Here is a 14,648-nt window from a genome sequence, read left to right as displayed (position 1 = left end):
TACGGGATTGACGTGCAGGAGGAAAGTGCGGTGTTGGAGCATGTTTATTGGGGTTACGCTAATAATTATCTTCTGTTCATAAAGCTAAGGGGCAAACTACGGTTCGGTCCAAAACCAGAGTATAACACTAATAACAGCACAGAGGAAAGTAATGAGCTAAGAAATGACTTACAGTGAAATATGTAAGGGGTGAGAACCAACAATCATTGTAACGTTATAACCAAAGCAGGAAATAATGACCATATAAGGGAAGTGAAAAGCAAAGCAGGGTATTTTGTAGCAAGTCTGAAACCATATCTGTTGGAAGAAATGGCTGCATCGGTGTTGCAGTTGGATCTGAACCTGGAGGGGGCGATAACCACAGCATCAACCTTCCTTAGGGCCTCTGTCTCTTGGATGGGTTATATTTGGAACGTTATGCCAATACAACTCTGTCGACACAGACGTGGCAAACGTTTTCTGCTTCAGACGCAAGACACTTCCTGAGGATCTGGAAACATGATCCAGTTTTATTTCTCCACTTGCTGGGATGTTTGATCTTTTTATAAAGGAAAAGGAGATCTTTCTTATTTTGAGCTGTTCACTGTTCGAACGTTTCCGTAGGCGTTTCTGCCCATCACGTCAACAGCACGCTTAAATTCAGTAAATTTAGCCACAAGGACCTCCAGTTCTAACCTACTGTTGTCTCAGAACATGGCTGAGTCAGCCGTGGGCTTGAACCCTTGTTGGTGCTCTTTTTTTTTTTTTTTTGGACCAAAGTCTCTCTGATTGAAATCCTAACCTTAACCTTAGCCAGTAATTCTGCAAGTGCTGAATTGTTCACGCTGCCTCCAGCTGTGAGCGTTCTCTGTATTTACGCTGTCAGATGATCCCTGAAGCCTCTCATTGCCTCTGCTGGGTCTCGCTGCGATTAACCAAACCTCCAGACAAACTCCGGAAGCACGTCCTGACAATCTGAGTGTAATGGACTGGAAGGGGTTGTGTGTGTGTGTGTGTGTGTGTGTGTGTGTGTGTGTGTGTGTGTGTGTGTGTGTGTGTGGTTAAATGAAGTCAGGATAGAAAGCGTTTTTTGTTGTGTTCCTCTAATTAAAGGGATTTTGTCCCGACTGGAAAAGGTTCCACACGTAACCTCTAGACCCCTTCCCGTTCACAGTTGCAGGTACGCTTGTTTGCGTAAGAGGCGACCATACAGCGGCACTCGGCGTCAAATTAAACGCAGTCCTATTTATTTAGTCCGATTCGGTTTATATCCTGGACTGTGTTTTGTCGCAGACGTAACTCCCATAATCGTGGGCAAATCTCTGTGAAATCGTGTGGCAAATCTAACACACTGCAGACTTGTGGTTATACGAAAATAATCCACTTCATGGTCCTCAGATACACGTCAGGTCACACCACAGCACCTCGTTCTGGACTATTCTCGTATAACCGAGGGGGGTGGGGGGGAGGGAGGGGTGTTGGTGGGGGGGAAGGGGGGTTTGGAATGAGTCTCCAGTGTCAGAGGTTGTAACAGTTAGACTATAATCTGCTTTTGTGAAATATTCTGACACAGGAAAGTCTTCAGGACAGAGGTGTTTTCCCAGACATCAAACAACGTTACCTACAAACAGATAAAAAATTATGCTATGTCACTCTTTAGTAAAGAAATTGTCACCGCTGGCACGTTGCAGTGGTGTAGAAGGAATAAAACGTGCCGTTTATAAGCAAATATTTCAGGGTGGTACCATTAACTTTACATCACACCTCTGCATTGTTTATTATTTTCCTAGAACTGCACGCCCTTGTTGTGTTTCATACCGAACTGACATTGTGTAACCTAAGAACCGTTCACGTGTGCTATGGACGGTGATGGATATGAACTCGATTGCCATATTTCCCATCACTTTCCCTTTAATTAATCTTATTTCTGGGATATAAGATTTCTTTTTGGCTAGTAAGAGATTTGTTCAGTGAGGTGTGTGTGTGTGTGTGTGTGTAAGGATGAACTGCATTAATTGTAGTGTGTTGTATGTGTGTGTTGTATCACTGTGTAACTGTGTCTCTGCAGGTTGATCACTCAGACGGTGGGGCTGCTGTACGTCGGCAGCTACGACATGCCCTTTGCTCAGATGAAGGTGAGATCTGTGCTTAATTTGGCAACACAGTAATGCCAACTCTCATATTACTGCATTCATTAAACCGGATCCCAAACAAGCATGCTTATGTCAGGGTATAAGTGCGACATATGTATGGGTGTGCCTAGGGATTTTGGGAATTTTTGTAACCATCCCAGTCTCTACGTGGATCGAGCCTTCTGTAAGACGCACTCGTGTGATGTGTACCTTCTCCATTAGGATCTAAAGCTTAATCTTATTTTCCCGTTCCTTATCAGTGTCGCACTCAGTGAACCGTACTCTTTGTTCAGTTAGCTACAGGGGGGCTGGACATTCAGGAGAGGCGAAAGGCTTTGGGGGGAAATGGGCTTTGATTCAAGCATATGTGTATGTGGGGTGGGGTGGGGTGGGGGGACTTGTACAATCTGCTAGGCTGTAAAGAATAGATTTCTCTTCATGGGGTTAAAAAATGTTCTGATGTTCTTTAAAATATAAAATAAAATAAAAATGAAGTGAGGGAATGGTATAAAATAGAGTGCGCGTCTTTTTAGGTGTATTTTCTTTGTTCTTCAGTTTGATGCCTGAGAGTTAAAGGTTCCTGCTGCTGCCGCTCAGCCTTGTAACACAGCTTTAGCACAATAGAAGTGATCAGATATCACACTGCAGCGAGAGCGCAGCCAAGGGAGCGTTTCTAGGGGAGTCTGTCACCCAAAAGCGTATGCGTGTAATGCAGCAGAAAGCCGAGAGTCCGGTCACGGCAGCACAGTAGTGCCACACAGAAAGCCCGAAATGCTCCGCTTGGTGAAATAGAGGAGCTTGGGAAACTCTGAGATAAAAGTTATTTGTAATCCTGTTGCATGCGTCACATGGGAACAGGTTTGCGATCTCCTTGGTTTGGGGCAGCTGCTCCCCCGAGGCCTTTCGAAAGCTGGTCTGGGTTAAGTATCGCCTAATCCAGTTTTAATCATGCGTGAAACATGCAAACAGTACAGAGAACAATTTATCAGGCAATCACATTTTTACTATGCTGTTCTCTAAATAGTGAAAATCTTATCTTTGATGCTGGTCTATTCACTGTAAGAGTGTGCCACTCCGATTTTAGGTGCTAATCCTCCCTGAACACTTTGGTTAATGGTTCCCTACATTACCCACAGTGCCATTTTACTATCCGCTGATGGTGATGGCAGTGGGATTTAATTCTTGCTTTAAGAGCGATGCAGCAGAGCTTTAGTGCTTTAGCTTGACCAGCTCTTTAAACTCCTTATCTGCTCATAGCTTCCAAATCATCCGCTTTCATGCTAATGCCACCGTCAACACCGTCCCGCTCGTCAATCGCTAACCAGCCGAACCGAGTCTCCGCTGTAACTGTGGTATAGCCGCATTGCATTCTGAGTCTAACGTCTGCTGTCTCCACTACTTCTCATTAATATGACGTTGAACTTATAGCGCCAAGCAACAAATTTGAATCAGAATCATTTAACACATCACATATATTTCAATGCAAACATATTTAAAGTCAAAACAACAGTTCTACGGAATGAAATCATCTGTCATGATCAGTACAAAGAAAACAGTACAAAGTACGTGTTCATATTTCCAGTTATAACATGACGAAGGTATGGGGGAAAATGTTAGACAGTTGTGTGGCAGTCTAAATGTATCAAGGCAAACTTTCCAGTTCCAGTCTGGTAGTATGATTAGTGCTAGCCAATTAGCATGGAAAAGGAATTAAACAGTCGGTTTTTCCACTTATAATCATTTGTCTGCTGAATAAATTTCGTGGGCATGTTGGATGTGTCTGGCATTCACTCTGATCTCCATAAATACATGAATAAAATGACTTGAGAACCCTCGAGCTTGCATTCCTTACAGAAGAAATACTGACAAAGGGAACTGAAGAGGTGAGTTACACAGCCATCAGGGAAATTGTTTAACTTCTTCAAGTTTGAGTTTGAGGATTTTTCCTCAACAGTGTCCTCTGTGTTTAAAGTACCTATTCACTTCATTAGACACAAACTAATTAGCAGGCCGCCCTCGGAAGAAGAACCGGTGACGGAGGGAAAAACCGAGACGAAACACAATTCTGCACAAGACAAATGGCTTGTCGTTAACCATCTCCAAGCGACACGGCAATATAAACGCCTAATTTCAATCGCACGGCTGTTTGTTTTGTGTGGCTCGAACTTCACTTTGACTGATGTTTCTGTCGCCACGGCAATTGCTCAGCCTTTTCCCGTGTAGACCCGTGAAAGTGAACCGATGGTCAGTTTCAATGAGCTTGATAGATCGTCTGTTGTCCTTAAGCTTGAATGTTTGTTACATGACGTGAGAACAGAACCAAAACGTAGCCCGCTAACTCTTTTTTTCTTAAATTTAAAAAAAGAATAATAATCCGCCTATATCCGACATCCATGTGTGTTTGAGTGCCGACTCGCTGTTTTCACTTGTATGCCCATCACGCCGCACGCGTGAAACCACGATGCTTCTGCTGTTTCCATATATTCCATTTTCTCTGCACTTCTTTCTCTCTCACTGATTTATTTATTAAAGTGACCTTCTGTCAGCCTGTACAGTTTGCCTCCAGCCTGCATTATGAACTCTATATGATGCTCTACAGAGTACAAAAAAAAAATGTAGCCATGCGATTGGAAATCTTCTCAGGACTTTCCGAAGCCTGGTTTACACTTAAAATATATGGCAGGCTTAGCAGAAAGCGTGAGAGAGACTATAAGAAGGGGGTATAGAAATATCTGCGCTCCCATAAGAGCCAGCGAGGGGGTGTTCTGAGTCAGTCACGCCTCTCTGAGTCATATTTCGTCAGCTGAACTTTCACTTTTGCAAGCAGCATGTGTGAAATGTATATGCCTCGCCTGCAAAATACGAAGCCCACTTAGTGCACTACTCCCACTGCCGTGTTGGATGTGTCGATGCCAGCCCAGAGTACAGCCTGCCTTTTACCCGTTACTCGAAAGCAGCCACCTCTCCATCACGTAGTGCGTGAGAGAAACAAGCTTAGGATGCTGACATCAAGAATGTGTGGCGGCCTGGGAAAACCCATCATATCGTCAATCGTACACAATGACGGACCCTTCATGTTACCATACAAGTCAAGATAAGATTATTATCAGAATTACATCGGGTCAAAGGTTTCCATCCACCAAGCTGACGCTCTCTTTAAACAGTCTGGAAGATCCCAGAAAGTGATAGAATGATTTTAGAAGCTTCTATTTGGCCTCTTGTCATAATTAGGAGTTCATTGGGAATGCACCTGTGGCTGTATTTAAGGGCCTGCCTTTAGAGCCTGTGCAACTCAGCCAAGACCTCAGAAAATAATCGTGGCCCCCAACTTGGAAGCAATTTCCAAGCAACTGAAGATACCACAAGCAGAATCTGTACAATCAGAACTATAGAAGGCAGAATAATCGAGTTTTGGCCCAAACGTGGTTTTGTTAGTGTAAGAATTAGTGAACTGTTTCTGCTCATTGACTACCTCTCTAACATCTCTGCTTTACTTTACTCACTGTGTGTATATGTAGACCAGCTGTTTTATGGGTCCTAGCTAGCTAGCTAGCAAGTTAAACTCTAAAGACTATGGATTCTGGTATATTTTAGCCGAGTGCTAGCTTAATGCTCCGAAAACACTGCCTGTCGTCTAGTGTTACGCTAAGCTTGGGTCTCATGAGGACGAGCTAATAGAGAGAAATGCAGTAATATTTTGAGCAAAGAAAGGATTTGAGCAGATTGAATAGAGATATTGAGAGCGACTCGAGGCAACTGCACTCCAGACTGCAGCTATAATGAAGTGGATTTGGTTGGATCAGGCACCAAGTGCAGCCTCCAAAATCGGCTTCCAGAATCTCACGGCTACACCTGGGAGTGCGAGGATGGTGTGGACTCGAGCCAAAAAGGAGCTGCTGTCTCTCAGTCAGAACGAGGAACGATAAGCTCCGCTCACACATAGTCGCCTGCATTGTGTGTTTGCTATGCTTATATTTCAACTCTCACAAGTGTGTGTGTGAGTTCACAGGGTATGTCTCCTTTTGCTCTTCTAATTCATCCATCCCTCCCATCATTGATCTCACAGATGCCCCTCACGGCCTGAGTGCACAGGCTTTTACTTAGCCAGCATGCTACTGAGCTTGGCACAGCAGTGTTTCCTTCCAGTTCCGCCTACTCCTCTAGTGTCCCACTGTCTCAAAGAGCGAGTCCCCCATTCTCTCTCACATACACACACACACACACACACACACTCATTCACTCTCTTGCACTTTCAGCCCCTATGCACCACATACATGTCCACTAAACTGAATGTTATGCCATTTTTAAACCGGCGCTGATTCTGATTGGTCGGTTACTTTTCCAACAGCACAGCAGCTCTGATAGTAATTCCGGTTGCAGGTTTATATCGATCCGCCTGTTCAAATACATTATCGTTTCTATAATAACACCTTGCAAAGGGATTCGTGTTTCAGACGCATCACATATATGGAAGTATTCTGCGAGGAGGTGTGTATTTCCAGTAGCATTGTTGGAAGGAGTCTCCAGTGTCAGCGCTTTGTAAGAGTCAGAGGAAAGTCATTTCTCTGTAACATTACGAGCTGCATTTTATTAAGGTCAAGACCATAAAAAAGAAGAGGGAAAAGCTGTTTATACCTGCTGTGATTAATTGTTTTTGTGGGCGTTTCACACCATTAAGTATAATCAGATTAAAAAGTACAACGTGTCATTTGTTAATTAAAAAAAAAACAACAGCACTGCCAAATTGCTGTTGCTTATACTTCGCATCAGGCTGCGTCACACCACACACCAAATCATTGATTACTTGCCTATAACTTCAACCCATGTCATGTTTTATTTTTTCTATAATGTTTCTAAAGGGAATTTCTGATTTTTGTTTTTTTCCTCTTATGAAAGGCACAGCACTGCTAAGAAACAAGAATTCCTGATTCAATACAAATACCATGGCTTAGGACATGTGTTTTGTAAACATACAGTCCCTCCTTCTCAGCTTCAAAATGGCTTGCTTTTCTCCCATTGCTCCATGGTCTTCATGTTGGTTTATCCTTTTTAACAAGTGCAGTCTTCACAGGCGACACCTAGGGCTCAAACGAAGAGTAGACATTCGGAGCTTAAACAATCAGTTCCACAGTGCGCACCTGGAGAACACAGTGAGTTCTAAGTTGTTTAACACGTCTAGATGTAAATATCAGGAAGTAACAATATAAAATATCTTTTTATTTGTAATGTATAATGAAAATAATAGAATTGGCCTTTCTGTTCCAATACTTTCGGAGTGGACTGTACAGCACTAGGTATAGGTATACATTTCAGTCAAATGTGTTGCACTGATACAAGAGCAGCAAACACTGAGGACTTCTGATATTGCTGTGGCGACAACGTGACACAACATGTATCGCTTGCGGGATTGTAGTGCAGATAGAAACATGAGTACACGCTGTTATATATAGCAACTACAATATGAATGAATACCACCTATAAACTCATGACCTGATATACAGATCTGCTGTAGTCAGAATATAGCCTGTGTTCAGGAGAAATTGATTTCAGGGTCGCTTTATTTTAGCGTCTTTGTGCAAAACTTTCAGCGTCTGTGCTTAACGCTCGTCTTTGCTCTTCCTCCGCAGGTGACGAAGGACCTGAAGCAGTACGATAACAAGATTATCGAGTGCACGTTCAAAAATGACACCTGGGTCTTCATGAGGCAGAGAATAGACAAGAGCTTCCCCAATTCTTATGACACAGCGATGGGTGAGTGACAGCACCCCAGGAGCAACATTCACTGCATGTGTTACTGAGAGTATTAACGCTTCCTGTCTTCCACAGGCTCACAGTAGTGGCTGTTAATTACTTAAATATTTAAATGCTTTCAAATAAAATATACACTCACCGTCCATTTTGTTAGGAACACTTGTACACGTGCTCATCTCATGCAGTTCTCAAATCAGGCGATCATGTTGTAGTAGCGTAAAGTCATGCCCGTACGTGTCAAGAGTTCAGTTAACGTTCACATCAAACATCAAATGGGTCTGTGCGGACAGGAAGGCTACGGTAACTCAATTAACCACTCTTTACAACCATGGTGAGCAGGAAATCCGATCTGATCGGATCATTGCACGAATGACCCCGGTGTACAGGTGTTCCTAATAAAGTATGTGTGCATGTATATATCGCATTGCGTATGTATTATGTTACTTTATAGTACTCTATATGCCAATTGTAGATCATTTTAGAAATGCGAAAATCAAGTATGCGTAAGATCTTTCAGTAACAAAGGCTGAAAACTGAGGTTAAAGGGGTCGTGACATGTTTTTTTAATAGGTGTAATTATAATATTATTAAAGTTTTTTGCACAAAAAAAACATACAAACTTTAGTCATTTATGGCCTGTTTCCACCCTGTCTCTGACTGAAACGGTTGGTTTGTGTCTTTTACCTTTAAGACTTCAGTGTAAGCACTCACTGCTGTGATTGGCTAACATCTTTGCCTGTGAATTAATTAACAACGCCCTCTGCTGTAACATGTGAGGAACTGTTTTCAGGGACTGAGCGCTAGTGGGCGGGGCCAACGGTGCGATGATGTAAAAGTAGGTGTCGATGTCTTGCTGTAGGAGCAGTCGTATGCAAATGTATTCGCCCGTGTGACATCACAAAACCCTCCACCTCCAAACGAGACAGTTTTTTTTTTGGAGCTTGGTTAAATAAATGCTCTTTTTGCACTGAGGGGGACGTATTAAAAACTATGAAACTTGCAGGACGTTTGAATAGTACAGTGTCAAAAGATCAATGACAGTTTGATTTCTCATGTCATGACCCCTTTAATATGTGTTTTTGATAGACCGTTGTTAGAATGTAAAAGTAAAATTCAGCCGTAATGGACAACCAGACAGTTTTGAGGAAACATCTGCGTTTTACTGCATCGTTAACAGAAAGTGTTTAGTGATTAATTTCTCCACATTTCTACGTCTGATCGTTTTACTTCTGTCAAGTCATGGTTTCAATACATAATAGAAACTGCATTACGGAAAGATTTTCAATATTTTAGTCATTCAGGTGGAAATTTCTATTATGATGAAGCTCTTTAAGCCAAATAAATCTGGTTCTTGTCAATGGACGCGAGGTTTGTTTCTAATAGAGGTCAGGACTCAGACGTTTCCTCCAGTCAGAAGCTTTTTTTTTTTTTTTTTTTTATAAAGAAACTTAAAGATATATTGACCATCTGTGCAAACAAATTTTCTGCTCTTTCTTTTTTTTTTTTTTTTTTGTCAGCGGCATCTGGTGCGTTTCGATTCTCATTCTCACTTGGCTGGTGGTCGACTCATTAAAGCTATAGACATTAACAGCGGCATAGTGCTAAAACAGGATTCTGAATAAAATGTGCCCGAGCTTGACCATGTCTACAGGAAATAGCTTGTCATCACATGTACTTTACAGCGTAACCTCTTCCCGTCTCCTTCCCTACAGCGGTGTGTAACAGCATCCAGCGTCCCGTCACAAAGGAACGCCTGCTGGAGTTCCTGGACCGCTGTGCTCAAAGCCGCAAGCACCATTCGGACCCTGACGCTCAGCTCATGCCCCCTCCCCCTCCAAAAAGACCCAGTCACGGCCTCCCGTAACCTTTTGCATCTTGAAGTTGTTCTTGTGTAGCAGTTTTTTTTTAGGGTTGGTTTTTTTTTTTTTTTTTTTTTTTAATATATGTATTTGGAACCCTGTCCCTTTCTACACCCTGATGAAGAGACTTTCTGAGATGTACAGTGACATTTCACAGCTTTAGCCTTCCTACTCAAACATCTACCAGACAGCAGATGCTGCATTTCTTTGAAATCTCTTGTGTGGAGACCTTGTCTGGGCGTTCAGAGCTGAAACATGGTCTTGTATATAAAAAAAAAAGGAAAAAAAAAAAGAATTAAATAAATGTTACATTGACGTTTGTTTACCTCTCTTTGTATTTATTTTATTGCGTTTTATCACTTTTTTTTTTTTTTTAGCATAGTGCTTTAAAGAACTATTTTCAAGACTTTCAATGCCACTCTCCAGACTGATTGAGTTGGATTTGTTTTGTGTATTTAGCATCCACAGAGACCAGCAATCGCTTTAAGCAGTGTGCTGTATTAATTGTTTTAAATTAAACAGGGTGCCGGAAGCAGCACTTTGTGTTGACGCTTGATTTTCAGACCCGGTTCTTGCACTAATGATGTCAAATTTCTTTCTCTAAGCCAGTTTTTTGTCAGGTTGAGCACGATGGGCAGACATTTCACTGATTTGCTGTCACCATACCGTGAATACGCTGTTCCTAAGACTTGTATAATAAATTCTATAGATAGCTGACGTGACCTTTTGCTTCCAGTGTGATTCTCATCATGGCATTGCCCCGGGCCTCCAAACATAGAAGCTGTTAGTTCAGTGACAGGAAAGGACCAGATGGTTTTCTGATTTTAGAAATTCCTGTTGGCGTCACTTCAGAAATGTCAGACAATTTAGAAATCAGCGCCGTGCGGACTGTCTTCATCACTCAGCAGGATTGAAATGAAAGCCTGGCTGGGGTGCAAGATCTCCTGGTGAAGGAAGAGGAAGTCCACGAGATCTTGTCAGCAAAAAAGTGAGTGCGAGATGGTTGCAGGCATCAGTGCGCTGTCAAAAATATAGATTTCAGAATGAACAGAGATGTAAGTGTGTTATTTTCATAGAACTACACAGTCTGGAGTGTGTTATTCCGCTTATACTCCAGCAATTTGCCAATGTTTAAAGCATTAATAAACAACACGCTGCGCATTTTAACAGTGTATAATTAGATTGAACGTCCAAGAGAAAAGTTAGTTCCTGTTCTCACTTAGTCAGTCTTTCTCTTGCTGTTGTACAAAAATTATGCACACCTTCTGACCAATCAGCTTGCGGGAATTCATCTGCGCTGTGGTATAAATATAGAAATACAGTCAGTTCACATGATAGTTGCCCTATTTTATTGTTTACACCTCACCTCAAGCCTACTCTTGTGTTTTCTACTGGAGGAGTTGAAGTTCATCTCTAGATCAGTGATCACCAACCCTGTTCCTGGAGATCTACCTTCCTGAAGACTTTAGCTCCAACCGTAATCGTGCAACACTGTCCATCTAACCGCATCCTTAAAGAAGTCCATCAACTAAAACAGGTGTGTTCGATTGTGTTTGGAGATAAAACCTGCAGGAAAGGAAGAGGGATGTTGACTGTTGGTCTAGATTAACATGGCAGAAAGTAAAAAGAACTGCTACCAAATTTCTTCCCGTGAGCATGTGTCCTTTTCTCATTCAAATAAATTGGGTGTTTCACCACAAGAATTAGTCCGAATGCTGTAGCTTGGCTCTGTTTCAGTGCTCTGAATGAAAATCGCCAGTCTGTGGCTTTAATCTGTCTTTGAGTCCAGTCGCCTCACTGCTGCTACAAGACGGCCAAGATCTTCTGGATGAATAGAAGTCTGTCCACATCGTTTGCTCAGTAAAGGAGTAGCTAGAGGTACACATGCTGCGCGCTCTCTCTCTCTCTCTCTGTCTCTCTGTCTATTAAAAGCAGTGTGTGTCAAAACAACAGTAGTGTGTTTTGTCTGGACCCTGTACAATATGTGCATTTTGTTGATAAATACTAGACATTAAAGCAGGTGAGAGTGTGGAAAATTGTATTGTGTCTGAGTGATGGTGGCACCTCTCGCGCTCTCTCTCTCTCACACACACACAGGTTCCCTTGCAGCACATAAAAGCAGGTCATTGCTCAATCAAAGCATTCATTCCATCTCAAAACGTCTGTAATCCGAGCACTCTCGTGTAGCAGTCTCATATCTTTTCTTTTCTTGCTCTGTGTCCAACTCCTTCTAAACACAAGCATCCATACAGACGTTCACACACACCAGGAAGATCTCCTACAGAGTCGCCTGGAAGAGCAGACAGATAGACAGCAGACTTATTGTGTGTGTGAGTGAGAGGGAGAGAAAGCAAAGGGAAATTTGAAGCATCTTTACAGGGTTCATGTTTTTTTTTTGCATACAGTCCACTACTACGAGCTGCATTCACTTCATCCAGTTTTACTCAGTTCATGCTTATGATTAGTTAGACCACAGCACTGTTGAGCTCTTGGCTCGGTTCGGTCGGATGACGTCGATTCACTTGAAGAGAGAGAATATAGGAGAGGATGGTGACAGAAACAATGTTTATCTGCCTATCGCCTCTGGCTCGCTCATTAGGGATAAATTCATACATTTAACATCTATATCCTGAATGTATATGTTTCTGTAAAGCTGCTTTGGGACAATGTCCATTGTTAAAAGCGCTGTACAAATAAAACTGAATTGAATTGTGATGTAAGCGATAACAGTAACTATCTACAGTGCAACTCGTGGATGTTCCACAAAATTAAATGTAACTATAAACAGTTTAAAAAAAAAAAAAACACACACACACACAATTAATTGAATTAATAAATAGAAAATTGTACCTGTCGGCAAGTCGCTGTGGTATATGCGAAATGACACGCGTCACACCATGTAGATGTACATAAATGATTTTAATAAAAGAAACCATGGTCTACTGTGTGTTATTCTTTACATAATAGATCATATATTTTTCAATATTTATGAGAAATCCTCGAAGATTCCTCAACAGGAAATATATTTGAACATCCTGTTTACACACTGTGTGCATTATTTATTATTTCAAATTGAAACAGTGATAGCACATGTACACTCCCAAATCAGTGTTAATAGTCATATTTCAGTGATGACACGACACTTTATTATATTCTCGTCCCGATGAAACGTTTTTGCGTAATGAAGAATGATACTTGACGACAAGTTTGTACAGATCCTGTGTTCTGCTGTAGAGCTGGAAGTGGCACAGTGGAGCGGCAGGAAGTGTCGCTGACTTACAGCTCTAGAGCACCAGGTTTGTGGAGCTTCGAGTTCTTCCTCGTGTCTGCACGGGTTTCCTCCAGGTTCTCCGGTTTCCTCCCACCTCCTAACAATCTGGTATGTGGATTTGGTACAATAAATTGTCCTTAGGTGTGTGTGTGTGTGTGTGTGTGTGTGTGGGGGGGGTGTCCTTGTGATGAACTGGTGTCTCATCCAGGGTGTATTCCCATCTCACGTCAAGTGTTCCCTTTAAAGGCTCTGGAACCACCATGACATTTACTGAAAATGTGTGTGTGAGAGAGAGAGAGTGAGAGTAGACCTCTATGAGTTTTGTCACCTGCCCTGAGGGCTGTAAGGCACAGGTTTCTTTTCAGACTGCTGTTTGTGTTTGTATTAAAGCAGAGCTGAGCAACAGAGCCTTATGCTTTTAATATTCTTGCCAGATTTGGAAAAAAAAAAAAAAAAGAAGATAGAAAACAACATTTCAGATTTTTTTATTTATTTTCTTTTAGTGTGGAAAACAATATGACTAATGTGCTATGGTAAGTTGGCACAGATTTTTAATAACTTGCCAGCTCACTCACTCACCTTATCTATTTCATATTCTGCATTCATGCGCATGCACTAAATTCTCATTTTCATCCCATTATTCTAAAGCACTGCGTCGGGATTGATGCGTGCTCATCTTGGTGCTTGGACAGGTTCCTTTCCACAGTCAGAGATTCTTCATTCAGACAGCAATAATCAGAGATAATGATAATGAGTCTTTTTATCACATTTACATCATAGCACAGTGAAATTCTTTTCTTCGCATATCCCAGCATGTCAGGAAGTTGGGGTCAGAGTGCAGGGTCAGCCATGATACAGCGCCCCCTGGAGCAGAGAGGGTTAAGGGCCTTGGTCAAGGGCCCAACAGTGGCAGCTTGGCAGAGCTGAGGCTTGAACCCCCGACCTTCCGATCAGTAACCCAGAGCCTTTACTATCCAAGCCACCACTGCCCCCAGACTGAGAAAAGCTGGATTGTCTTTTTGTTTTTACGTTAAAATTCCCTTAACTGTCATTAACCATGCATGTAAATAACAATACCAACGTAACTAATACTTGTTTTATTTTTTTCTCCGTTGCTTTTCACTCTTCAAAGTTCTCTAACCTGTTGAACTTATCACCAGGAACAGTTTATAGCGGTATAGCACACCGCTGTTTTATTACATTTGGGGGAAAATAGCTTATCTTAAATTATCCCTCATGATAAAATGTTAATAAATAAAGTGCTCGTGTCAGAATATATGGTTTAGTGTAATTACACAGCCGCAGTCTATGTTCATCAAACATCTCAAAAAGCTCATCTCCAGTCAGATAATTTCTCCTATTTAACGTGATCTCAGTCGCAGAAAACAGATCCTAGATTAGTGCTCGCTTCATCTGTTTGCTGTGATTTCAGCTCCTCTTCAGCAGCGTTCATTAGCACTCGGTGGTTCCGAGTGCGCACACAAAATTGACTGTATTCGATGATGCCATGATCAAGCCCCTGAGCAGAATCATCTACATACTAAAGTGATTAGGCCTTGATTACAGTGAGTGTGCTGCCTCAAAGAGAGTGGATAAAGAGAGCGCGGGGTGGTAAAATAAACTAGGGCCTTTCTCGAAAGAGAGGCGCCTGAGGAA

The 14,648-nt window shown here is 42.0% G+C and overlaps 1 protein-coding gene across 1 annotated transcript in view; it reads left to right on the top strand.

Moving 5' to 3' along the window:
- Window positions 1-11,136, top strand: part of rngtt (RNA guanylyltransferase and 5'-phosphatase) — a 131,211-nt gene extending 120,075 nt beyond the window's left edge. Inside the window, exons 14-16 of the mRNA XM_053645812.1 lie at window positions 2,048-2,114; window positions 7,739-7,862; window positions 9,575-11,136. Of these exons, the coding sequence (XP_053501787.1) occupies window positions 2,048-2,114; window positions 7,739-7,862; window positions 9,575-9,726 (343 nt within the window). The 3' untranslated portion in view covers window positions 9,727-11,136. The remainder of the gene's footprint in view (window positions 1-2,047; window positions 2,115-7,738; window positions 7,863-9,574) is intronic.
- The last annotated feature ends 3,512 nt before the right edge of the window (window positions 11,137-14,648 follow it).

The sequence above is a fragment of the Ictalurus furcatus genome, chromosome 2, assembly GCF_023375685.1.
Source record: "Ictalurus furcatus strain D&B chromosome 2, Billie_1.0, whole genome shotgun sequence".
Taxonomy (NCBI): Eukaryota; Metazoa; Chordata; class Actinopteri; order Siluriformes; family Ictaluridae; genus Ictalurus; species Ictalurus furcatus.
The sequence above is the reverse complement of the archived record's forward strand: the minus strand, read 5'-3'. Positions and strand labels throughout refer to the sequence as shown.